The sequence below is a fragment of the Mandrillus leucophaeus genome, unplaced genomic scaffold (genome assembly GCF_000951045.1).
Source record: "Mandrillus leucophaeus isolate KB7577 unplaced genomic scaffold, Mleu.le_1.0 Scaffold1370, whole genome shotgun sequence".
Classification (NCBI taxonomy): domain Eukaryota; kingdom Metazoa; phylum Chordata; class Mammalia; order Primates; family Cercopithecidae; genus Mandrillus; species Mandrillus leucophaeus.
The window spans coordinates 80,813-106,777 of record NW_012101333.1 but is presented as its reverse complement, the minus strand read 5'-3'; the positions used below and the strand labels follow the sequence as shown (position 1 = coordinate 106,777).

The window sequence follows — 25,965 nt, the reverse complement described above, 5'->3', positions numbered from 1 at the left end:
CATCCTCTCACCTCACCTTCCAGGAGAGGACCACCTCTCTATCAGCAGACTATTCTCCAAAATCCAGCCCTGGTTCAGCAACCAGAAACACCTAGGGATCCCTAGCTGTGTGTTTTAGTTAGAAATCTGTTTCATATATGTTGCACAAAAGAGAGAGAACAGGGGCTGTCAGAGCACAGAGGAGGGCTCCCAACCCATGGGAGAGGTGGTCAAAGAAGGCTGCCTGGGGGAAGTGCCATTTGAGTTGGGTGTTGAGGGATGAGTAGGAGTCAGCCAGACAAAGGCCAAGGGGGAAGAGGTTCCCCAGGAGAAACAGCCAGTGCTCACCTGGAGGTGAACTGACAGTTTAGACAGGCTGGTTCGTGGTAGTAACAGGATGCTCTCGCATAGCTGAAGTTGGGCCCCAAGACTCATGCCATGCCTTATAGGACTGAGTGATACTTCTGTCCCAAGGGCACTTAGTACAGGGAAGTGGCATTTTGGGCAGATCTCTCCAGACGTCAAGCAGCGTGGCTCGGTGCATCAGCTGCATAGCCAGTGCCCAGAAGAGGGTGGGTTGGTCCACACTGGTTGAGTTAGCAGAAGCCATAGGGAGGCTTTGCTGTGCATGGTGGTCATTCAGAACCTTTCTGCGGCCTGTGTGGATGGTCCTTGTTCCCTTCTCATGTTCCTGTCACAGGGACTCTGAAGGTGGACCCTGGATATTTCTGGATTTAACAGTCACTGTTTTGACTAGTTGTGACCCTAAACATCTCCTTATGGTTAGCCACTTGCAATTTCTACCTGTTGGGAACCCCAGGATACCAGTCCCCAAGGGCAGGAGTGGGTTGCCTTGCTCGTGGCGGTGCCCTGTCACAGTGCTCGGCCTGTGGCACATGCTCATAAAATAGTGGACAAAAGCATTTTTCTGGGGCTGTGTGCATTGTGAGAACTGGGGTTCCCTCTTTGGCCACACAACTGGCTGCTTCATTTCAACCTAGCTCTGTTGATCTGGATGTGCTCTCAGCTGCAGAAAAGCTCAGGAAGTGATTTACAAAACAAACAACTGGTTTTGAAATGCAAAAATAACTCTGGAGAAATGTATTAATGTCTGCAATTTACTCTGAAATGTGACAAAATAATAGCATGCATTCACAGATAAAGGAGAGATGGACAGATGGAGAGAGCGGTGTTAAAGAAGGTACAAGCACAGTCAGATGTCAACGGTGGCATCGAGATGGTGGGTTAGAGTGAGTGCTATGAAATATTTTGACTTTTTGGCATTTGGAAATTTTCATAATAAAATGTTAGGGGAAAAGAATGACCCTGAGAAAAAAAGGCCAACTGACTTTTGGAGCAGATGAAGGCAAAATAGTAAGATAATAAATAAAATAAGAGATTGAGGAGGCCAAAGAAAGGAGTAGAAATGGGGATAACCCAGCCCACATTTACATTTGTGATGTGGAGGAGCCCACTGTGCATGCAGAAATGTGAGGTTCCTCTGAGTGGTTTAGGGGCTACAGAATCTGCCAATCAAGGGCCGCAAAATCTGCCAATCAGGAAAGAGGGCAGCCCACCCTCGTGTGGGCTCTTGGCATGAAGAGCATGAGGTTTTTGATGAGGATCTGAATGATGGCGTTGGCTGCATTAGCCAGGAAGCCAGGGAGGCAGGAGGAGTGGAGCTTGGTCTACAGGATGCTCTCATGTTTTGGGATCTAACCCTTGCAAAGGTTCAGGACTTACGGAAAGGCATTAAGCCCAGGGGGACTGGGTCTAGGCCAGCCTGGGTTCCTGGCCTGGCCCCTCCTTTTACCAGCTATGTGCACTTGGAGAAGTTGGCTCATCTCTGAGCCTGGATTTTCTCGTCTATAAAAATGAGGATAGAGGCTGGGTATAGTGGCTCACACCTGTAATTCTAGCACTCTAGGATGCTGAGGTGGGAGGATCACTTGAGGCCAAGAGTTTGAGACCAGCCTGGACGACATAGCTAGACCCCGTCTCTACAAAAACTGAAGGAGTTAGCTGGACATGGTGGTGCATGCCTGTAGTCCCAGATACTCGGGAGGCTGAGGTGGGAGGATCATTTGTGCCCAGGAGGTTGAGGCTGCAGTGAGCTGAAATCACATCAATGGACTCCAGCCTGGGCAACAGAGCGAGACTCTGTCTCATAAAAAAAAAAAAAATGAGGATTGAGTGTATGTAGCAACCACCTCCAAGAGTCACATGAGGATTGTGTGGAAGGAGGCCAGAAACTGGCACGTGACCAGTGGCCATCGTGGGGAGTGTTCAGTTAGCACCCAACCTGCCCAGCACGACCTCTGTCCATACTCAGTGGTCTGATCCTTTCTCCCTTGCCCTTGTGACTAGCCACACTAAGTCCTCCAAGGGAGAAAAGCCTTGTCAGGAAAAGCACTTTCAGCTGATGTCCACAGAGTAAACTCCAGCATCCTTAGCGGCAGATGGCAGCTTGTGTCCGGGTTTCAAATCCAGATGAAAACGAACAATTGGCCCGTAGTCTTCAGGATGCAAAATCAAATCAGAGCTTCTTTCTCCACATCCCAGAGGGTTGCATTTCAGCTTGTTCTCAGCTCCTCACCTCCCTGCCTGGAGGGTCTGCTGATGCAGACCACCATTAGGTGCTGCTGTGAGTGGAAATAAACTGCTGTCTTCTGGGCGAACTGGGCCATCTCTGGGGCTAAGGATAGAGCTCCAACTCAAACTAGTGCAAGCATTAAAACAAATAAACAAAGAAAAACCATGGATAGGTTCCTGGGACTGGGCTACTGACTTCAGGCATGGCTTGATCCAGGCATCCAAGTACCAGCAACAGGACTGGGTCTCCCCCTCTATCTCTGGGCTTGGCTTTCCCCTGCATTGCTAGGTCCTCTCCACATCAGCATTGTCAGCCATTCCTACAGAATTCTGATCAGCCCTACTGAGGACACACGCCCATACCTGCATCAGTCACTGTCAGGGGGAATGGAGAACTCTCATTGGCCCATCCCTGGTGAGGGGGAAATGCCTGGAAAAGGTGTCAGGCAGAATCAAAGTAACAGTTGTTGTTCTGTATTTTGGAGAAAAACGGAATAGTCTCTGTGTGCTGAGAAGCTGCGGTGGGGGCTGCTTCCGCAGTTTTGGTCCATGTACAACCAACTCCTAAGTGTGGCTTAAACCTGCCCACCAAGGACCTAGGTCATAAAAGGAAAGGGCTGGGTTCTGGAGCCAAGCCGACTTATTCCGTCCCTGCGGAACCATGGACAAATGCCTTCACCTCTCTGTGCCTCAGCTTCCTCATCTGCACAGCAGGGGTGGATCACGGTGGTGGAAAGGAATGGAACCCACATGTGAAGTGCCTGGGCCAACCCCCCGCCCCCTTCTTCCAGAGAAGCTCCCTTTTTGCCTGTGGCATTGACTAGGCTTGCATGTATTTTTCTAAAACATTTTTTCCCTAATGCTTTCAAAAAGGGATGACTTTGTCCAATTCAGTCCAGCCTTCAGCTCCCTTCACTGCATCCCTGTCTGCCCCTGTGATGGGAACTCACTCAAAGTCTCAGCTGTGGTGTCAGGAATGGAGGGTACAAAGGTGAACACCTACCTTTGGAGGAGGCCACCTGCCTTCTCCAGTCCAGACAATAAAGTCAAGGCCAAAGTGTTTCCTTCAAAAAATAGTTTATTCTGCACATTTCCTGGCAGGCTCTCTGCCCACCGTTCCAGGGTAGCAGCTATTCATAACGTGCCTTTCTCTCCAAAACCAAGAGGGCCTTCCCAACAGAAAAACCTTCAGTTCCCAAAGCAGCATCGATTCTTCCCCTCACCCCAGCAAACCTCGGGGTGGAATAAGGAATAATTCACCTTCTCCCATCCCTCACTGCCCCACCACACCTTCATTTGCCAGGGCCGTCACTGGCTAATGGTCAGATTTTGTCTTTTTCAACTTGGATACCCTCAAGCATCCCAGCTTTTGGAGGCTTCCCTGGGTGACTTCATGGGCTTCCACATTGACCAGGCATCATATTCAGCATCCTCGGACAAACCGCCCATCACAGCAGGGGGTTGTGGCCAACCCCCTCCACTCCCCCCCACTCCACCCCAATGGGAGAAACCAGAGGATTGCAGGGCCCCGGGCTGTGCCGCCTGCAGAGCCAGGAGCTGCTGGATGCATTGCAACATCCTCCCTGAGCAAATCGGTATGGTCACCACAGTCCAGCCCTTAGTCACCGACAGCTCTGCCCCTCGGTCAGATCCCACCATCTGTGCTCATCAAGCCAGCAGGCAAGGGAGCAACAGTGACTCAAGTGGCCCTCCAAGGGAGCAGTGGTGACCGTCATAGACGTGATACTTGTGAGCAAGCTGGGCCATGGGTGTGGCAAGGGATTCCTCTCCGCCTCTGTGCTCCCCACTTGGGCAAGAGAAGGGTGCCTGCACAGGCTGGGGGCCAGTCCTGCAGGGGAAAGGGGCGGTCCTCATTTTCCTTGGAGGGAAGAGGCAGGCAGAGGACCTCGAGCTATGCGAGAGGATCCTCCAGAAGCCCTGAAACCTCTGGCCGGGCACTTCCATTCATTTTGCTTTCCCTCTCTCAAAAAGAGAATCCCTGGCAACCAGTGCTAAACATGGCCTACCAGTGGAGCCCTCCTAGTGATTCACTAGGGCCATTTGGGGAACAAAATGCCATTTCATTCTTGCAATAAAAAATCATCTGGCCAAAGATGGTGGCTCACGCCTGTAATCCCAGCACTTTGGGGGGCCAAGGTGGGTGGATTACCTGAAGTCAAGAGTTCAAGACCAGCCTGACCAACATGGTGAAACTGTGTCTCTACTAAAAATACAAGAATTAGCTGGACATGGTGACGGGCACCTGTAATCTCAGCTATCTAGGAGGCTGAGACAGGAGAACAGCTTGAACCTGGGAGATGGAGGTTGCAGTGAGATCATGCTACCCCATTCCAGCCTAGGTGACAGAGTGAGACTCTGTTTCAAAAAAAAAAAAATTTCATCCATACATTTTCCTGGGTGACTAGACAGTATCCAAAGAAACATCATTACAAAAATAGGTTTTTCTCTAGTCCTGTCTATATATATATTTTTTTCCTTGGCCCATTTATTTGGCTGAAATATATGAGATGCTTACATCTAGTGCTGGTCTCAGAGTAAAAAAATAAGATTTCATGATATGATATCCAAGAAGCCTGAAGAACGCCTGGATCCCACAGGCCAGGCACTGTTTTGCAAAAGGAAACAGGGATGTTCTAGCTTGATTAGATTTAGTGATGCAATAAAAATGCTGTCTTCAGAGACAAAACAAAAGAAACTTCCCAGCTATGCAGAGGAGGTTGTTTCTGTTGGGAGAGGCACTCCTGGGCCTTTTATTGAGACAGGTGTCAGCTCGGAACCGGCAGCCCTGCAGAAGTGCCCAGGATTTTCTTTTTTTAAAAGCAAGTCTTCAAGGTCTGCTGAGGGTGTACCGATGGTGGGCGTGGGTGGTTCCTCTTGCTGTGGTCCCGGGAATGGCTGGGCGGGCCGGGGTCAGGTGGAGGCCGGGCTGTCCATGGTAGACAGCAGGTGAATGACCTGTGCCCGCTCAGCTGGGCTGATGTGCTGGCTCAGGTGTATCACACAGTCCACGGCCACCTCGGGGTTTTCTTGAACCAGGCTGTGAGGGAGGTGAGAGGAGGGCTGGGGTCACTCCAGCCACTTTTTCAGTGGCCCCTAGGATGGCAGACTCCTTGTGTGGGGCCACACCCCAGAACCCAGAGCTCCCAAGTCCCTTCCTGCTGTGGTCCCCAAGGGGGCGATGGTCCTGTGCAGCAGGAGGGCTGTGACCTAAAGATCAGAATGTCTTGAGGCACCACTGTCCCTACTGGTCACTGCTGTGTCACATGACCTGAGACAAGACACTGCCCTGAGTCTCAGCTTCATCCCCAAAATGGGGTCCCCTGTGCTGGACTCCCTCCTTCACAGGGGGACTGCATGGCAATTGGGGGAGGGGACGCTGTGGAAAGGCCAACACTGGCGTGGAAGCCAGCAGCCTGAAGGTTAGCGGTTCCAAATGTGGGTTCTGTGACTAACCCTGCTCAAGCTGTGACTTTGGATAAGTCCATATTCCAGCAAGGGTCATGAGTTGGAAGGGTCTCACACTGTCTTCATAGCACCCCTGGGCTCTCTGCCCCACCCCGGCCACCGGGCTGGGAGACCGGGCACTGGGGAGTATGGTCTCTTTACTGGGGGTCGGGTGGGGGCCCAACCCCAGACTGTGGCTTTCAGCACACAACCCTGGCCCTGAGGCCCTGGGACTGCACAGTGTGGCGGGTTCAAGTGGCTGCCTAGGAGTGGGCAGCTGGGGGTCAATGCTGGCTCGGGTCCTTGCCAGGAGCCTGGGAAGCAGGTGTGGCGGCCACTCACCCTCGGATGGTCTTGAGGACAGAGTCGTGCTTCAGGTACGTGATGTTCTCACGGATGGCGGAGCGCGGGCCGTCCTCCACCTGCCAGTGCTGTTCTAGCCACTGCACAACCACCTGGTTGTTGTCCCACAGGTAGGCCTGGGGAGGGGGCAGAGGATGCCTCAGAGAGGTACCCAGCTGTGGGCTGGCTGCCTCAGCCCCCAGCACCCTCTGTGCCCACCGGCCTCGTTCTCACGCCAGGCCCACCTTGACAGCCCCCTCCGTCTCCACGAACCAGCGGCGCAGCATGGACTGGATGTGCACGTGACTCAGCTCCCCGCTGGCCCGCAGGATCTCCTGCTTGACCTGGTCCTCCAGGAGGAGGCGGCGCAGACGCCAATACAGGAAGGTGCGCGCGGTCTTCCACTCCAGGATGTCCTGCGGAGGAGCCAGCCTTGAATCCCCAGAAAGGGAAGGAGGAGATGGGCTGCTGGCTCTGACCACACCCATGACAGTGGCTGCCCGGGACTGGGCCCAGGCTCTGAGATCATTCCCAAAACATCCCAGGCAAGCAAGCTGAGGCTCAGGGAGGGGAAGGCACCTGCTCAGAGCCAGGACATCACCAGGACTCCAGATGGGCCATAGGTGAAAAAGTGTCCCCCATAAAAACCCAGCACCCACCTCTACCTCAACTGACACAAACACAGGCTTGTGTGAGGCATGAGCCAGTTGGGAGGGAGAACAATGCAGCAAGAGAACCAGTGAGTAATGGACATGGGTAGGAGGTGACTGTGGGATGTCCTTGCAATAGTGAGGGGCGGGGTGAATGCTGGACAGGAACAATGATTTCTACCCCTGGTCCAGGTCCAAACTGACCGAGCCATCAGACTTTGTTGCTTATTAGAATCTCTTGGGGATTTTAAAAATCATGACTGCCAGGCTCCTGTCCAGGTGTTTGGATTTCATTGGTCTGCAGTGCCATCTGGGGATCGGGATTATTTTAAAGCTCCCAGGTGACTCCCACCTGCAGCATTTGACCCATCCCAAGCACCCCCGAGCCCAAATGTCCTCCACGTTTTGGAAAACAGGGTAGGCTCTTTTCTTTGCACCCCACACGGCAGCCCTGGCTCTCACAGATATGACGCCCTTCTCCAGCATCCGGCCGGGCGTGTCGTGGAAGTCGGCGAACTGCACCGCCACCTGGTGGTAGATGGGGAGCAGCAGGTCCTCGCGAGCCTTCAGCCGGCCCTCCAGGTCCTTGCGGTCCTTGTCTGAGAGATCAGGTTCCCCTGCAGGTCAGCAGAAAGGCCAGTCAAGTCACGGAAGGTGGCCATATGTGGTGGGGTGGAGATTTTTTTTTTTTTTTTTGAAGGCACAAATCAGGATTTGCAGGACAGGCCTTGCCTCATGAGAGGTCTGAGCTTTAACTCTGATATTACCCCTGCTGCTACACAGGCTGCTCTCAACCCCCTAGGTCCCCCAGAGTCCACTGGCCTCACCCCCACCCAAGGCCCATCTTGATGGCCCCCTTTGTCTCAGATCAAATAGCTAGTACAGTCTCAGAAATGCACTCACAATTGCAAGACAGCATTCAACATGCAACTCTACATTTTCCCCTTCCATCAGACCTACTGTGCTTGCAGAATACTACATCAATTACTATTTTTAGTACATATTGTAAAATATTATAAGGGAATATTATAAGCAACTCTATGCCAAATTGACAACTTAAGATGAAATACACAAATTCCTTGACACACACGAACCACCAAAGTTCACCTAGGAGGAAATAGATAACACAAATAGTCCTATATATAACAAAGAAGTTGAACTTATAGGTAAAAACCTCTATCAAAAACAAAGAAATAATGTCAATTCTGCACAAACTCAGAAAATAGGAGCGAACACTTCAACTCATTCTATGAGAGCAGCATTACCCTGATACCAACCAAAGAAATTACATGCACACACTGTAATTAATCTTGTGAATAGCACAAGACACTGACACATAAAATGGATATTTAAAGAGAATTACATCTTGTGGCCAGACCTGGTGGCTCATGCCTGAAATCCCAGCACTTTGGGAGGCTGAGGCAGGCAAATCACTTGAGGCCAGGAGTTCGAGACCAGCCTGGCCAACATGGTGAAACCCCATCTCTACTAAAAACACAAAAATCAGCCAGGTGTGGTGGCACACACCTGTAATTCCAGCTACTTGAGAGCCCGAGGCATGAGAATTGCTTGAACCCGGGAGGCAAAGGTTGCAGTGAGCTGAGATTGCACCACTGCACCTGGGCGACAGAGCAAGACTCTGTCTCAAAAATAAACAAATAAATACATAAAGAGAATTATGTCTAAAGATGACAAGTGAAACAAAGCTGTCATTCAAACAAAGTTAGTAAAATATCTTATGTCTGATTGGGAATTCTAAAGGAACATTTTGCCACCAAAATTCTGATATTCCCCATCAGCCCCAAATACTTCAATTGCTATCTTTTGTGTATTCTGAGACATAAATTCACGATGGCATTATATATCTATCTATATAGATAGATATTTAATGTTAAAAAGGTTGATTTAGAAATGTGAATGTCCTCCAGTCATGGTGGCTCATGCCTGTAATCCCAGCATTTTGGGATGCTGAGGCAGGTGGATCGCTTGAGCCCAGAAGTTTGAGAGCAGCCTGGGCAACATGGCGAAACCCCTTATCTACAAAAATACAAAAATTAGCTGGGCATGGTGGTGCGTACCTGTAGTCCCAGCTACTCAGGCTGAGATGGGAGGGTGGCTTAAGCCCAGAAGACAGAGGTTGCAGTGAGTTGAGATTGCACCCTGCACTCCAGCCTAGGCAATAGAGCCAGACCTCATCTCAAAAAAACAAAACAAAACAAAACAAAGATAAATGTGAATATCTTTAAAAACCTCACAGTTATTATAGCTGTATTTTGATATTTCTTCATTTTATTTTTAACATCCTAGAAACCCCCAGCAATGGGACTGGCTGGGGCTTCTCTCGACCTCTGAGAGGTGAAGCCTTTGGGACCCCCTTACCTAGCTGTTCCATGAGCTTCTTGTAAGCTGGATCGATCCTTCTCATGGACTTTATCAGATCTTTCTTTCGGAACTTAATCTCCACTGTCCCCTCTGGCTCCAGAACACCCCCCCTTAAAAGAGAAGAGGCAGAGGGATGGGGGTATATGAGGCATTGCCCAGCAAGCAACGGCTAATGGATGTTGGGGGAGCCGGAGGGAAGAGAGCCAGAAGATCTGGGGGTCAGTTCTCAGCTCTTTTACCCCTACACATGCTGTGTGCCCTTGGGCGAGTCACTTTCCCTCTCTGGGCCTCCGCATCTTTACCCACAGATGTAAAGACTGAGCCAACTGTTTAAAATAATGCTTTCTGAACTCTGGAAGGCCCCTTTCGGGTCTAAGAGTGTATGACTTTTTCCATGGCAGCATAACCCTCCTGCTCTCCAGCCACAGTCCTCTCTAACTTTGCTAATTTCTGTTCTCCTAGAGGTGGGGCACTGTTTCTGATCACTTTAAATCTCACAAAAGCACCTTGAGAGCCCAGCGTGGTCTTGTGTGAGCTGTCCTTCCATTTCCAACATACATTTTTTCTTTTCTTTTTTTTTTTTTTTTGTTGTTGTTGTTTTGTTTTGTTTTAGACAGGGTCTCACTCTGTCACCCAGGCTGGAGTGCAGTGGCACTATCTCGGTTCACTGTAATCTCTGCCTCCCGGGTTCAAGTGATTCTCCTGCCTCAGCCCCCCGAGTAGCTGGGATTACAGGTGCATACCACCATGCCCAGCTAATTCTTGTATTTTTAGTAGAGACGGGGTTTCATTGTGTTGGCCAGGCTGGTCTTGAACTCCTGGCCTCAAGTGATCTACCCACCTCAGTCTCCCAAAGTGCTGAGATTACAGGCGTGAGCCACCACACCTGGCCTCATTTCCAATATTTTTATTTACCCCTCATTCTCCCCCTGCCGCTTTTTGCTTTTGACAGCTTAGAAGCCCTGAAGAATACTATCGGTAGCTTTGAGCTTCCTGGTGGCCAGCATGCAAAGTTAGCAATGACTCCATTCAAGTGCTGCTCAGTATCCTGAGTCTTCCTGGAGGACTGACCTCAGCAGTCCCTGACAAGGGTCTAAGTGCCCTGAATGCAGGACAAGCTTGGCCCATCTGCCACCATATCATAATGTCTAGCAGAATTAACAAATGAATGAGGGAGTGAACACAGGAATGCTGTGCCTCTATTTGGAGCAGAATGACTATTGAGGCCTTTACATCCTGTATAGCATGTAGTTTTCACTTCAAAGTCATCAGTCACTGTGCTGTGAACATTATTGTCATGATCCTTTCTGTAAGAATCTCTAATAAATTCCTCCTAAGGAAAGTGCCAAGGAGGTTAACTCTCCTGCAAAGAACCAGTATCCTCTCATGCAGATATTCATTCAGTCATTTGTTTAGCCAGTATTTTCTGACCACCTACCAGGAGTTAGGCACTGTGCTAGACCCTGGGATTGAAAACTGAATAAAACATTTCCTATAGGAACTCATAGCTTTGGGAGAAGCTCAGTCTAATGAGAGATACATGGCTCATCATATTTCCCTTTTCATCCTGGCTGCCAGGGAGCTCAAGTGCTTTCGGTCTTTCCTTTTTATTTTTTGATTGCAAACTTCCTTGGGAAGGAGGAGTATAAACCATGAAAGAAGAGACAACATTCCTCCACCACCCACAGGTTCCAGCCACTGCACCCCTCCATGATCCCCCAAGGTCATGGGTTCTCAAGGCTGGGAGAACAAGAAAAGGCTAAGCCAGGCTAAAGGCAACACACCCACCTGCTCTCTTTGTCTGCATACATTTCTATGCACAGCGGGTTGATGGTGGCATCTATGACCACCCAGGAGCCTCCCCGGAGCTCCGCATAGGGTGGGATATAGATCAGGATGGGCTGTTTGTATTGTCTGAGGCCATCCACGATGTAGGCTCCAAACTTCAGCACCTGGTCATACATGTCTGAAAAGCAAAGCAGCCTCCCAGTTTGGCAATTTCAGGGCCCTCACTCATCCACACACGAAACCCACTGCCCTAGTTGTCCTGGGGGTCCTGAGAGAGCAAGCTCAGCTAGGAGGCTTGGAGAGCACTGGGCTGGGAGTCGGGAGCACTGATTGCTCTCTAAGTGGCCGTGTGACCTTGAACAGGTCATTCACCCAGTATGGGCCTCAGTGACCTTATCTGTGAAGGCACAGGGAGAAACCAATCTCTAGGATTCTTTCCAACTGGAATTGAGATGCCCTCACCCGTGACTGTCCCCGCCCTGCTCCACCATTTCCAGCAAAGAAAACCCTCGCTAACAGTCACACTGATCCTTCCCCAATGTGCACAGGCAACATGGCCCTTATTTCCCACCAAGACACATTTCTCCAGGTCCCCAGGCACCCTGCATGAAAACAAGAATGCAGTAATAACAGCACTGACAATCACACTGCATGCCAGCAATTAGCTCATCAGACCTTTACCTCAGCCCTCTGAGGTTGGTCCTGTTCTTAACCCCCTTTTACAAAGGAGGGAAACTGAGGCTCAGTGATGTCTCCCAGCTAACAAGGACTCACAGCAGGTCTGCCTGCCTCCCATCCAGCTCTGTCCTCAACACCCCAGTGGTCTAACAGCCACTGTCTCCCAAAACATGCTTGGTGGCTTAAAAAGTCCTCACACAATTGTAAGGTCACATGAGGCTCAGAGCCGCTTTCTGCAGAGGGAAGGGCGGACAAACATCCTCCTCACCTTGCCAAATGGAGAGGTGCCTGCCCAGGTCACCGGACAGCTCCTGGGGCTGCCCCAGTCATGAGGCTGGACCTCATGGTGTGACCTCTAGAAAGTCACACTTTGCCTCCAACCCTCAGTTCCACATTTTTTTTTTTTTTTTTTTGAGATGGGGGTCTCACTCTGTTATCCAGGCTGGAGTGCAGCCTCAACCTCCTGGGCTCAAGCAATCCTCCCACCTCAGCCTCCCAAATAGCTGGGACAATAGGCATGCGCCACTACGCCCAGCTAATTTTTTAAACATTTATTTTATTTTTTGTAGAGACAGGGTCTTGCTATACTGCTCAGGCTGGTCTCAAACTCCTGGCCTCAAATGATCCTTCTGCTTTGGCCTCCCAAAGCACCGGGATTACAGGTGCCTGCCACTGTGCCCAGCAGTTCCTCATCTTTAAAGCGGGGTGGTGGGGCACCTGAACAGTCTTTTGTCCTCAGGGTTGTTGGGAGACATAGCTAAGATGATGATGGGCACAGACTAGGACATGAGCGTCACCACCCAGAGGGTGCTGTCCTGGGTGCTGACCCCAAGGCTTTGGGGTAACCACAGGCAGGGAGGGGCTTACCTTTCATGCCACCGGAGAACCCCCTCCAGTTGGCAAAGATCATCAGGGGCAACTTCTCCCGGTTGAAGTCCTTGATGGCCTGGGCAGTTTTGTAGGCTGAGTCTGGGAACCACACCTGCCCCGCCTGCTGAATTATCTGGAACACAGAGCTGTGGGGATCAGATGCCTCTGCGCAACAGCAGCCCAGGACACAGGGACGGCTGCCGCAGCCTCGCCCTGGATAGCAGGCGATCTGATCTGTGCTGGCCCCAGCACCAGAGCCAGGGTTCAGAAGGATAGAAGCCCCATCTCCTCGGCTCAGGACCAGGCTTGACCCTCCCATTGCAGCCCAGCAAGGTCCCCGTGGCCCTCATTTCCAGGCTCTGAGGGGTGCCGAGCTCGTCAAGGTCACACTGAGCTGGGGGAAAGCTGGCCCTGGGACCTGGCCCTCTGACTCCTGAGCTCTTCTCAGTCTGTGCCCTGGCCTAGTGCAGAAACAGCAACAGGGGCAGGGCAGGAGGCGGGAAGGGTTTCTAGGGACCTTTATCATCTGCTGAGGAAGAAGCAAGAAGGTGCAGCCCTTTATGCAACCCATAGAGAAAGTGTCAGAGAAACAGCCACTGAGCCCCCCCAGGGCCAGGGACTGCACTGGGTCCCCTGCTTCCCCACCTGAGCTGGCAGGGCAGGGATGGGACCCCCACGCCCAGGACCCACTCTCAAGACAGTACTGCTGGCTGAACCAGCAGCCACAGCTCCTGGCCCCCTCACCTTGGCCTCAGAATCCAGGTTGGCAGGGTCTGCAGGGACCACCACCTCCACAGTCCGCGTCTCCACAGCAATCACTCCCACGGGAATCCCCCCAAGCCTGGAAAACGAGCACTGGTGAGCCAGACCCTGGGCAGCACCCCAGACGCATTTGGGGACCTCTGGGTGTGGGGGTGAGGGTGTGTGGAGGAGAATGTTCTTTTTAATCTGGCGGATTATTTTATTGGAAGGCAAAGAAAAAGCCCCAAAATGGTGAGAGCCTTGAAAGGTAGCAGACCTATTGGTGCCCTTTTTGGGGCAAGAACCATCAGAGGAGGGCTGGGATGGTGTGGGGCCTGGAGCAGCATGAGCCACTAGAACTTTCCGTGACGAGGGCCACATTCTCCATCTGCACTGTCCAATACAGGAGCTGTGGGCTGCACGTGGAACGTGGCAAGTGTGAGGAATTGAACAGGTCATCCTCTGTCACTTTGACTTAGTTCAATTTAAACTGAAGGAGCCGGGCATGGTGGCTCACGCCTGTAATCCTAGCACTTTGGGAGTCTGAGGCAGGAGGATTGCTTGAGTCCAGGAGTTTGAGACCAGCCTGGACAACATAGTGAGACCCTGTATCTGCAAAAAATAAAAAAATTGGCTAGGTGTGGCGGTGCACACCTGTGGTCCCAGCTACTTGGGAGGCTGAGGTGGGAGGATTGCTTGAGCCCAGGAGGTCAAGGCTGCAGTGAGCAGTGATCATGCCTCTGCACTCCAGCCTGGGTGACAGAGCAAGATCCAGTCTCGAAATAATACTAATTATAATGAAACTAAAGAATCACATGTGGCCAGCAGCTACTGCACTGGACAGCATAGGTCTAGACATCAAGTTGCACTTGGGAAGGGCGGAGCGATGCTGAACTGGACAGAGACTCAGCTCAGGGGATGCCATTACATCAGTTACTTGCTACTGAACTGTGCATCACTACATGGTTCTCATTTACCCCACAAGGCAGGGGTCGGGCAGAGCAGTCTTCAAAGTGTTTTCACATGGAAGGTGGAATGGATTTTTTTTTTGCTTTGCTTTTAAAAATATAATTTATTTTATTTTACTTTATTTATTTTGAAGATGGAGTCTCGCTCTGTCACCCAGGCTGGAGTGCAATGGCGCAATCTCAGCTCAATGCAACCTCCGCCTCCCGGGTTCAAACAATTCTACTGCTTCAGCCTCCCGAGTAGCTGGAATTACAGGCGCGCACCACCACACCCGGCTAATTTTTGTATTTTTAGTAGAGACAGGATTTCACCATGTTGTCCAGGCTGGTCTAAACTCCTGACCTCAAGTGATCCACCTGCCTCGGCCTCCCAAAGTGCTCGGATTACAGGGGTGAGCCACTGCACCTGGCCAGAATTCATTTTGTTAATAAGTAACATATATTCATGCTAGAAAGACAGGAAAACAAACGTTCAAAAAAAAAAAAAAAAACTTGAGTCACCCCACATTACCATACTGTTAGCATTTTCATCTATTTCCTTCTAGTCTTTTTTTTCTAAACAGTTAGAAGTTCAACATATTTCGGAGACTTTTGGATACTGATGTCTTTTTCACTTGGCATCATAGAATGAGCAATTTCTTCCCTTAACATTAAATATTACGAGGAGCTCAAGCAATCCTCCCGCCTTGGCTTCCTGAGTAGCTGGCACTAGAGGCGTGTGCCACCACAATCACCTGATTTTAAAATATTTTTCGTAGAGATGGGGTCTTGCTATGTTGCTCAGGCTGGTGTCAAACCCTTGAGCTCAAGTGATTCTCCCGCATTGGTCTCCTGAAGTGCTGGGATTACAGGCATGTGAGCCACTGTGCCCAGCTGTACTTTATTTATTTATTTATTCATTCATTCATTCATTCATTTATTGAGACAGAGTCTCCCTCTGTCACCTAGGCTGGAGTGCAGTGGTGTGATCTAGGTGTGCTGCAACTTCCGCCTCCTGGGTTCAAGTGATTCTCCTGCCTCAGCGTCCTGAGTAGCTGAGATTAAAGGCACCTGCCACCATGCGCAGATAATTTTTGTATTTTAAGTAGAGATGGGGTTTCGCTATGTTGGCCAGGCTGGTCTTGAACTCCTGACCTCAGGTGATCTGCCTGCCTCGGCCTCAAAGTGTTGGGGATTACAAGCGTGAACCACAACGCCCAGCCCTGGATGTACTTTAGTATTTAGTGCCCAAGACGTAAATGACAGCAGCCAGTCCCACTTATGGAGTATGTAGGACATTTTAAGTGTTTCACCTATGTTATTGCATCTAATCATCACAATAATCTTTTGGGGTAGGATTATTATCCCTATTTTACAGATGTGGAGGACCAGAGAGGGTGAGTGATGGAGATGGGGCTTGGCCTCAGGTCCAGCACAGAGCCTGGACTTACAGCTGCGACATCGTACCAGGAACCTGAGTGATAAATGATGAGGATGCAGCTCTGGTCTCATTATAAGGAGGAACTTTCAGGCAGGTGCAGCTGTCCAAAGAGATGGAGGCTACAAGGCTGAAGGGTGAGCTGCCCAGCTCGGAAAGCATGCAAGCATTTCAGCCTCCCACCAACACTGGCATACAACAGGGCTCCTGTCCATGGCTCCCCTACAGTGGAATTCAGAGTGCCAGTGTCTGTGAAGTTTTCTGAGGAGAGCACGCAAGGCCACCTTCTGATGCCCAGTGGAGTTGTCAGCCCTCGTGGCCTGGGGACTGATTACAGGCAGGGGTCCCTGACCTCAGGAGGAGGTTGGCTGAGATACCTTTTAAGGGCACGCACAGACACTCCAGAAACCATCCCCCAGATTGGTTTTTTCTTTTAGAAAATCCTGAGGCCCAGAAGAAAACTGCCCCTGGAGGTCCGTGGTCTCACACCTGGGGGTCCCAATGCCTGGGGAGCCAGACATGGGCAGCCTGCTCCCGTCTTCATGATTACCTTGCTCGTCCTGTCACCACGGTCTGCGCCCAGGGTGCCATGATTTCCTTGAAACTGCCATGGTCAAAGAATCCGCTCTGCCACGTTCCCTTCAGCGCTGTGGGCAGAAGGGCAGAAGCCCAGGCTGGAGGGCCAGGTGGCCGGGGGCCCCCAGGACACGCCTGGCTGTGTAAAATCTCCCTAAGGACAGCCTGGCTTTAACCTCATAGCCCAGATACCCCTTTCTACCTGCAACTACACAGGTCCCAACCCCTTTCCCCCTTCCCAAAACACCTCAAAAGACAAACAAGCTGCAATAAATATACCAAGTCAAGAATTCAGTCCACACGGAGTATCTGACTACCATCCACAGCCAGCCACTTCCAAACGCGCTGAGATTCTAATCACAGTCTCTGCCCTCTCTTCCGAAGATGCAGAGAGTGGACAGACACCTCCGGAAGGTGGGATTTCAGGAAGGGATCACCTGCCCCGAAAAACTCATCCCTCACCTGCTAGCTGCTGGCTGCAGCTTAATAACCACTTAATTGGGAAAAAAGTTTCAATTTCCCAGAGAGAGGCAGAGAGAGAATATGATGATGTCAACAACAGCCATCGGTGGGAAGGAAACGATGACTTAAATCCATGCGACAGCATAAATGGCTGTGGCTCTGACCAGGAGGCACAGCCAGAGTGGGAGGCGTCTCAGGCGTGGGAGGCCCCTCAGGCGTGGGAGGCCCGGCACCCAGGCATGCAACAGCCCAACTTCAGCATCTGCCGAGGACTGGCCTGACAGTGAGAAGCTGAACATTTTTTAATGGAGATAAGCAGTCCCCTCTGTGTTTACAGGCCAGAAAGCCCAAGAGAAATGAAAAGAGAGAGAAGGAAGCCACAGGGCTCCTTGCACTGGCCGGAGTCTGGCACGCTCCCGAGGGTCACCTCTCCTGCGTCGCGCTGCCGAGGAGCAGCCAAGTCTAAAGGTAGCAGCATGTGAAATTCTAGATTTGGGATATAGTGACAGGAGCAGCTCAGCTTTCCTGTTGTGTTCTGGTTGCTCAGAATGAAATAATATACCTCCAAGAGAGAAACTCATCTCTTTCAGAGAAAAGGAGAGAATGTGTATATGCAAAAATATGTGTGCATGTGCATGTGTGTTCACGTGTCCACGTGTGTGTGTGTGTCTGTGTGTGTAGGTATAGAAGAGGCCAAATTGGCCAGGCATAGTGGCTCATGTCTGTAATTCCAGCACTTTGGGAGGCTGAGGTAGGCAGATCACTTGAGGTCAGGAGTTCAAGACCAGCCTGGCCAACATGGTGAAATTCCGTCTCTACTAAAAATACAAAAATTAGCTGGGTGTGGTGGCAGGCACCTGTAATCCCAGCTACTCAGTAGACTGAGGCAGGAGAATCACTTGAACCCAGGAGGCAGAGATTGCAGTGAGCCAAGATCATGCCACTGCACCCCAGCCCGGGCGGAAGAGCAACACTCTCTCAAAAAAAAAAAAAAAAAAAGAAGAGACCAAATTACCTATCCTGTGTAAACTCACAGAGTTCCTTTGTAAGAGAGACCGAAAGAGAGAAAGATGGAGTCTTCTCTTTGAAACTCTGATGTTTCAGCACTGAATTTTCTACTGATGAGACAGTGGAGCAGTTAGAGACCACGGAGCATGGAGCATCAGGGGAGGGAGACCACGACCACCATTGCACCCCACCTCCATTAGCTCCAGAAATTGGAGGCTATTTCCACCCCTTCTGGGTCAATGGCTGAGGAAAAGCCTGGAATAAAATCTCCATTTCTCTGCTCTCCCTGCATTTGATTTCAGGTGTACCTCTCTGGGATATGAGAACAAATATCAAGCCTTCTACCTAAGTGCTCCTTTGTCTCAAGCCCTAGAAAGAAACCCAAGACCAGGTCCTAGGCAAAATGCTTTAGAACTTACTTGGGTGAGGCCTTCCTGCAAGCATCCACCGGGGGTCGTAGGGAGCTCTGGATGGGAGGAATTCAATTTCTCTGTCAATGGGGTCAGTGGGTGTGATGATAGGGACAGGGCTGTGATTATCCTAAAAAAGAAAGCCAAGTCTCTGACTCAGTCTGTGGTGCTTGTCAATAATGCCTCTGATCAGCACTTTGCTCCTCTGACTATGATTATGCCTGGTTATGCACCAATATCCCCTCCCTAGGGCTCCTGAAGCCACTGCTCTGATTGGAAAATGCCAGATAAGGACTGGCCGTCCCCTGGATTCTTCTGAAATCTAGTTTATGAACTCCTGAGTGTGCTTCCCAGTTCACATGGCATCACTGATGCTGGGAAGTTAAAGAAACACAGGAAAGGGTTGCTACTGTTATATATGGTCAGATAGGAGGAAAAACATCTTAAAAGAAAGAAAAAGAGAAAAAGAGATTGGTTGCAGAGAGTGGTAACAGATGGCATGCAGATGGGGCAAAGGGGCACATGGGAATACAAGCTGACATTTGTGACTTGGGGTTCTTGGCAGAAGATCTGGAATGACCTGAACTCTGGAAACCCAACCTCTCAGAAATGATTATAATAAAGAAAGACAACCTCACTCATTTGTAAGGAATGTTACAGTTAACCAAGAACTGTGCCCACTATTGTCCCCTTCTTACTTTGGTGAGGACCTATCAAATGCTGTGCTCTAAATATCACTTCACTTAATCGTCATGATAACACCATGAGTTAGGTGCTATTATTATTCCCGTTTCACAGATGAGGAAACAGGCTCGGAAAAACTCAGAGACTCTCCCAGTGTCTTATAGCTACTGAGGAGGAATCCAGGAACCAAATCCAGCCTGATTGTAAAGCTCGAAGACTCAGTATTGTTCAGTGCTGCCTCTTGTCAAGAGGCAATACTACGTCCTTCTAAAGGATCAACAGCTAGCAACCTTACAATGGCATTAGTGCCACCAAAAGAGCAAAGGACAGTGAGTATAGGGCTAGGCGTCAGAGAGAGAAGAAAGAAGGAGTAAGAAAAATCAACCCCAGCCACATGTGCAGTGCTTCCTCCTCCCCAGCCTCCCACACCACCCAGGAGGTGACAGGGACACAATTAGCCCGTGAGCTTGATGATAGAGTCTTCCAGGCTCTAAGCTGCAGGGGGAGTACTGCACCTTTGGCATATAGGACAGCCACTCCAGAATGGTATAAACCCCCTCAAAGTCATCTGGCACGGTGATGTGGGAAACGCCATTGTAATGCATGATCTGAACGCCACCCAGCTGGTTGTTGGATGTGTAGACCTCTCTTCCCAGGACCTGCTTTGACACAACATGGTTAGCAACGTCCTGCATGGTGCAGAGCTCTACCACCTGTTTGGAAATCATCTCAGCACTTCTCAATCCTGGCTACACATTAGAATCACCCAGTGGATTTCAAAAATCCTGAAGCTCAGGCTACATTCCGACCAATTATATCAGAATCTATGAGGCTGGGACCCAGGCATTAGTTTTTGTGTTTTGTTTTTTAGTTTCTAGGTAATTCCAACATGGAGCCTAATTTGAGAACCGGTGATGCTGCTGACTGCTACCTTGACCATCTCAAAAGCAAAACCCTAGCTAGAGTTTCTGATTCAGCACATCTGCGGCAGGGCTTGAGGATTTGCATTTCTAAAAAGTTCCCAGCTGATGCTGATGCTGATGCTGATGCTGATGCTGTTGGTTCAAGAACCAGACTTGGAGACTTGGGCTGGGATTTGAGCAGACATTAAGGATAGAGACTTTTCAACATGGAAAATGTTTTAATACAGTGAGAATAGTAGAATACAAAACTGTGTATCCACTATAAATTAGCCACATAAAGACAGAAGATGACAGGGAGCTATACCAGAATGATAGAAGCTGCAAAATTACTTTTCTGCGGGGTCCTTTTCTAATTTTCTGCAATGCGTTATGGCACTTTAATAATTTCTTTTAAAATATCAGTAATACAGGGAGTTAGATCCACCGGAATAGCCTAAAACTATTTTTTTTTTTTCTCATAAGGAGCCCAGATAACTGCAAATAGGAAAAAAAGAGTTCTTGCATCAGTAGGAATGAAACTGGTTTCATATTGAGAAAAATACCTGACCAGAGACCAACGAGAATGTTAAAGTGACTCCTGCCCCCAAGGATCCACTCCACACAGGCCCCTTTTTCGTCACCTTGTTGAGAGCACTTGCTCCCGTGAGGATGATGTGAGAGTTCTCCACCTGGATCACTCGCTGGCCCAGCCTCACCAAGTAGGCCCCGATCCCAAGGGCTCGGCAGGTCACCTGTGGAGAGAGGAGCCCTTCTGAATTCTGGAGAGGGGCGAGGGACCCACCCCCACAGCAGCAAAGAGTCCAGGAACCTGCTGGGCCCAAATGGAAGTTACGTTTTCACCAACGGCAACCCAATTTGAAGCCAAACCTCAGTAGAGGCAAAAGCCACTATTTCGGGCCACTTTATTGAGCTTGGATTCCTATATGGAAGTAACATGGTTAACAAAGACTGCCGTAAAGACAAGCAGCAGCCACTGAACACTTCAGATCTTAAGAGGCTTGTGTGTAGCTCTTCTGAGCTTGGGCATTCGAGGGCCATTGCAGCCTCTTAACAACCAAAAGTACACCTAGGAGTGCAGGTAAAAACCAGTGAAATTCAAATAAGGTCTGTGCTGAGTTAACAATATTGTGCCAATGTCGATTTGCTGGTTTTGATAATGTACTAGGGTTATGTGAGAGCCATGGGGGAAGGGGGGGTGAAGGGTACTTGGAAATTCTCTGTACTATCTTGTAACTTGTGGTGGGTCCTAAATGACTTCAAAGTAAAAAGACTGTACATATAAGCTAGAAAACAAGCCCAAGGAAGATGCCTATGACCAACATTTACCATCTTGGAAACTGAAGATTCAACATTGCATGTAAAAATAAGGCCTTCCAAGGCAGTTTATCATTAAAGAGCGCGATTACTCCTGCTGCTGCTGCTGCTGTTAGAGTAGGTAGGTCGGCAGACATGAGCAGGGCAGGAGAGGAAGGCAACCATCAGGTGATAGTTAGGCAGTTAGTTGTTAAAGTGTCTCACTAAAATAACAATTGGTCACAGCTGGCTCCAGGGACAGGCAGGCTCCTGATAGATGGAAAACACTTGAAGCTAGTATCAGTAGCTTCCCAATCAGATCTCAGTTGCTGGGCAGGTGGGCTCCAGCGTGCACACTAAGAGGCAAGCTGGCAGAGTTTATCTGCTACGTGACCTGCTTCTAGGAACACTTGACTGGTAAGGGAAGAAGGCCTCCAGTGAGCATGCACACAACTTCAGTAAACACACTGCATGGGGCCCTCCTAAGTGCTGGCAGGCCACTTGCATGCAGACAGCCCACCCCAAGGGAAGAAACACAAACCCTAGAATCAAGCCAATGCATAAAAACCCAAAAGGGTCAGATGAGGCACTTGACTCTCTCAAGTTGCCTTGCTTGGCTCTCTTCCGAGTGTACTTCATTTCGTTCTTGCTCTAAAACTTTTAATAAACTTTCACTCCTGCTGAGAAACTTGCCTGGGTCTCTTACTCTGCCTTAGACCCATACAGATTCACCACCACCACCACCACCACCGCCACCACCACCGCCACCACTACTGCTACTATTGCTAGTACTAGAATTACTACTATACTACTACTACTACTACTACTACTACTACTACAGTACTACTATAGTACTACTATAGTACTATAGTACTACAGTAGTGCTACTACTAGAAACAGAAAACATCTTTGGAAAGACCATGGGGATGGGATGGGGACTACTCCTTATATGCCAGTTAAAGTCAGATAAAAGTTATTCTAAACATTCAATACCTTTAAAATAAGATGAGATCAGACCCTGATTCAAACAAATCACTAGAAAACGGTATTTTGAGACAACTGTTAAACCACACTGGGTTCCAGTGATATTGCTGATTCTGTTGGGTGTAATATTTGTATTTCAGTTATGTTTTTAAAAAGCAGGGGAAGAGGGCGGGAGTCCTTATCTGTTAAAGATCTACCCTTACACTTTGGGAGGCTGAGACGGGCAGATCACGAGGTCGGGAGATCGAGACCATCCTGGCTAACATGGTGAAACCCCGTCTCTACTAAAAAATACAAAAAACTAGTCCCAGCTACTCAGGAGGCTGAGGCAGGAGAATGGTGGAAACCCGGGAGGCGGAGCTTGCAGTGAGCTGAGATCCGGCCACTGCACTCCAGCCTGGGCGACTGAGCAAGACTCCATCTCAAAAAAAAAAAAAAAGATCTACACTTAAGTATTTGTGGATGAAAAGACATAATGGGAGCTGGCTTTAAAATACTCTAAAACAGGGTGCAGGGGATGGGGGTGAGATTGAGGAAATAGCAGTGGCGCGGCATGTGGTAACTGTAGGAGGTATGTGATGGGCACATGGAGTTTATTACTGATTCTCTCTAATTTTGTGACTATTTTAAAGTCTCTATAATGGAAAGTTGAAAAGTAAGAGAAAATAGAAGAGGACTCACCAAGCTAATGGTGACGATCTCTTCGTAAGCCAGAGAGGACTCCCCAGCAATCATGCCTGAGCCCCTCAGATTCTCCACGCCCAAGCCATCATCTTTCCCGATGATATCCGTGATCATGTATCTTCAAAAGCAAACACAGGTTAAAGGCTGGGCTCTAGCCCAGAAAAATCCAAGGTGGATGCATTTTCCAAGGAGGGACTGACTGGGCAGCGAGGTGAGAGATTGGAAGCAGACAAAGCATCCAGAGGCAAAATGAAATTGGCATCTAGGACCCTCACAAAGGGTGCTGAGATTTCTAAAAGGGCAAGTACAGAATCAACAATCATCACCCTGCTCTGTAATCCCAGCACTTTGGGAGATCGAGGTGGGCAGATCACTTGAGGTCAGGAGTTCGAGACCAGCCTGACCAATATGGCGAAACCCCATCTCTACTAAAAATACAAAAGTTAGCTGGACGTGGTGGCACATGCCTGTAATCCCAGCTACTCGGGAGGCTGAGGGAGAAGAAAAACTTGAACCTGGGAAGTGGTGGTTGCAGTGAGCCAAAATTGCACCACTGCACTCCAGCCTGGGTGACAGAGCAAGATTCTGTCTCAAATCAATCAATCAATCAATCAATCAATCATTCATCACCCTGCTCCCATCTGTGAAAGGAAAATAAAAACTAGGACCACGATTCACAATGCCAAAAGGAACAATTTAAGCTGAAGCTGCGTCGTGCAAGCTGCCTTTCCTTTCGCTCCTTTTGTAAGCAGATAGATACAGATAAAAGGTGAAATATCTCCACAGGTCGTTCCTTTATGTCCGCCTTATCTTATAGAAAGTGCTGACTTACTGAGCGCAAGAAGAATACATAACTGACTTCCCCTGCCTGCGCCTTTTCTCTTGCAACATGTGATTACCAGAACTTCCCTCTTTCCCCTCCAGCCTGCTTTTCTCCTTTAAACACTAAAGGCCCCCAAATCATCTTTGAAGAAAGGCACAGGCCACAGATGGTTTCTATGATTCCGTGTCCTTTGCTTCCGGATGTGTCCTTAACCTTGGCAAAATAAACTCAATTGACTGAGACCTGTCTCAGATACTTTTTGGTTTACACAAAAAAAGATGTCTGCTTGTGCAAAGACTGTCTCAGTGAAATGTCACCCTCAGCCCATATTCCTCCAATGGTCTCAGAGATGGCGGTACACAGAGGAAGCCTGTTCACAATCAATCAATCAAAGATTTCAGGGCCACATAATAAGCATGAGAAACACTGTTCAGCCAGCCTCTGTTAGAGATTCACAATGCACTTTAGCATGTGTGATGGTTAATATTGTCAACTTTAGGATGCAAAGTATTGTTTCTGGGTGTGTCTGTGAGGGTGTTGCTAGAGGAGATTAACGTTTGAGTCAGTGGACTGGCAGAGGAAGACCCACCCTCAATGTGGGTGGGCACCATCCAATCATCCAGCTGCCAGCGCGGCTAGAAAAAGCAGGCGAAAGAAGGTGGAGTAAGCTGGCTTGCTGAGTTTTCTGGCTTTCATCTTTCTCACACGCTGGATGCTTCCTGCCCTCAAACATCAGACTCCAGGTTCTTCAGCCTTTGGACTCTTGGACTTATGCCAGTGGTTTGCCAGGGACCCTCGGGCCTTTGGCCACTGAAGGCTGCACTGTTGGCTTCCCCACTTTTGAGGCTTTTAGACTCAGACCTAGCCACTACTGGCTTCCTTGCTCCTCAGCTTGCAGACGGCCTATCATGGGACTTCACCTTATGATCCTGTGAGTCAATTCTCCTTAATAAAGTCCCTTTCATATATACATATATCCTACTAGTTCCGTCCCTCTGGAGAACGCTAATACAGCATGCTACAGGTACTGAGAAGGCCTGCAATAAAGATGTTCATGAGATCTCATTTAACCCAGTGTTTCCCAAACTCATCTGACTATGGAATTTCCCCCCAACTTATCACTAACATTGCAAAAAACCTAGTCTGGGAAAATCCTGAATCAGTTAATGCCACTAAGAAAAACATAACTTGTGCTGGAAAAGATAGTCAGTAGCCTTTGAATGCTCTCAAAGAACAGACCTCTCTCTGTCCCACCCATACCTTCCCAGTTTGCCAAGTCACCGCTACATCAGTTTGGTCATAAAAAGTGAGCCTGCAGCTCCCAGTTGATTCACAAGAATCCATTCTCATTCTCCCTGCATGAAGTGCTATTTTTGTGAAAGGAGTCACTCATCTTAGAATGACAAGGATGGATTCACCTTGGAGAGTATAACAAATGTTTAAGGCATCAGTGCCCCCAACAGGCATTGGTTCCCATCATACAAACACCGCCACCCCACTGGAAAATACCGCCACAAGCCCCGAGGAAAGAAGACAGCTGAAATTAACCACAAGCAAAATTAAGGAGCTACCTGATAAGTTATTTACCTGGATTCTCCTCCTTCCTCGATGTGTTTACAGTGGACAGAGTTCAGGGAGCTGATTCTGGTGTAGTCTTGGGGAGTCAGGTACAGGTATTTAAATCCCTTAAAAAATATTTTAGTGAGGCTATGAATCCAGTTCCCTGCACTGAAAGCCACTGTTTTTTTTTTTAATGTGAACATTGTAGGGATGGATGTTAATAACATGTTAGTAACATATCAATGACACATTAATACATCTCATGTAAATACCATATTAATAACATCCATAAACTGAAGTTCTGCTTTGAGCTAAGCTCTCCTCTAAGGACCATCTCATTTTTATTTCTTATTGCCAGCACCCCAACATGAAATTTTAATTTTCAAGATACACTGTTTATCCACTGTTTACATAATCTGTATATGTATATATGTTAACAAATATTTTATTGCCACCCCAAAAATTATTTTTCTGTCTTCTTGGGGGTAGTGGGCAATACCACCCCCAGAGAAAGCATGCTCTGAATGGAAAGGATGACTGTCCCCTGTCGTTTCACATCTCAGAAGGCGTGTGTTTCCCCATTCATCTTGCCTTTTACGGCAGCTGGTATCTATACAACTCCCCGAAGATTTTTTTTTTAATTGAGGTGGGGGGTCTCACTCAGTTGCCCAGTCTGGAGTGCAGTG

General features: G+C 49.0%; 1 protein-coding gene across 1 annotated transcript in view; it reads right to left on the bottom strand.

The window, feature by feature from the left end:
• Positions 1 to 3,631: 3,631 nt before the first annotated feature.
• Positions 3,632 to 25,965, bottom strand: part of LOC105534647 (acetyl-CoA carboxylase 2) — a gene marked incomplete at its 5' end in the record, with an annotated part of 94,409 nt that continues 72,075 nt past the window's right edge. The window contains 14 exons of the mRNA XM_011973420.1: positions 3,632 to 5,629; positions 6,379 to 6,515; positions 6,624 to 6,794; positions 7,491 to 7,645; positions 9,408 to 9,520; positions 11,199 to 11,376; positions 12,744 to 12,879; positions 13,491 to 13,587; positions 16,423 to 16,519; positions 18,338 to 18,458; positions 19,528 to 19,671; positions 20,556 to 20,666; positions 22,894 to 23,014; positions 25,307 to 25,404. Coding sequence (XP_011828810.1) covers positions 5,503 to 5,629; positions 6,379 to 6,515; positions 6,624 to 6,794; positions 7,491 to 7,645; positions 9,408 to 9,520; positions 11,199 to 11,376; positions 12,744 to 12,879; positions 13,491 to 13,587; positions 16,423 to 16,519; positions 18,338 to 18,458; positions 19,528 to 19,671; positions 20,556 to 20,666; positions 22,894 to 23,014; positions 25,307 to 25,404 — 1,806 coding nt within the window. The remainder of the gene's footprint in view (positions 5,630 to 6,378; positions 6,516 to 6,623; positions 6,795 to 7,490; positions 7,646 to 9,407; positions 9,521 to 11,198; positions 11,377 to 12,743; positions 12,880 to 13,490; positions 13,588 to 16,422; positions 16,520 to 18,337; positions 18,459 to 19,527; positions 19,672 to 20,555; positions 20,667 to 22,893; positions 23,015 to 25,306; positions 25,405 to 25,965) is intronic.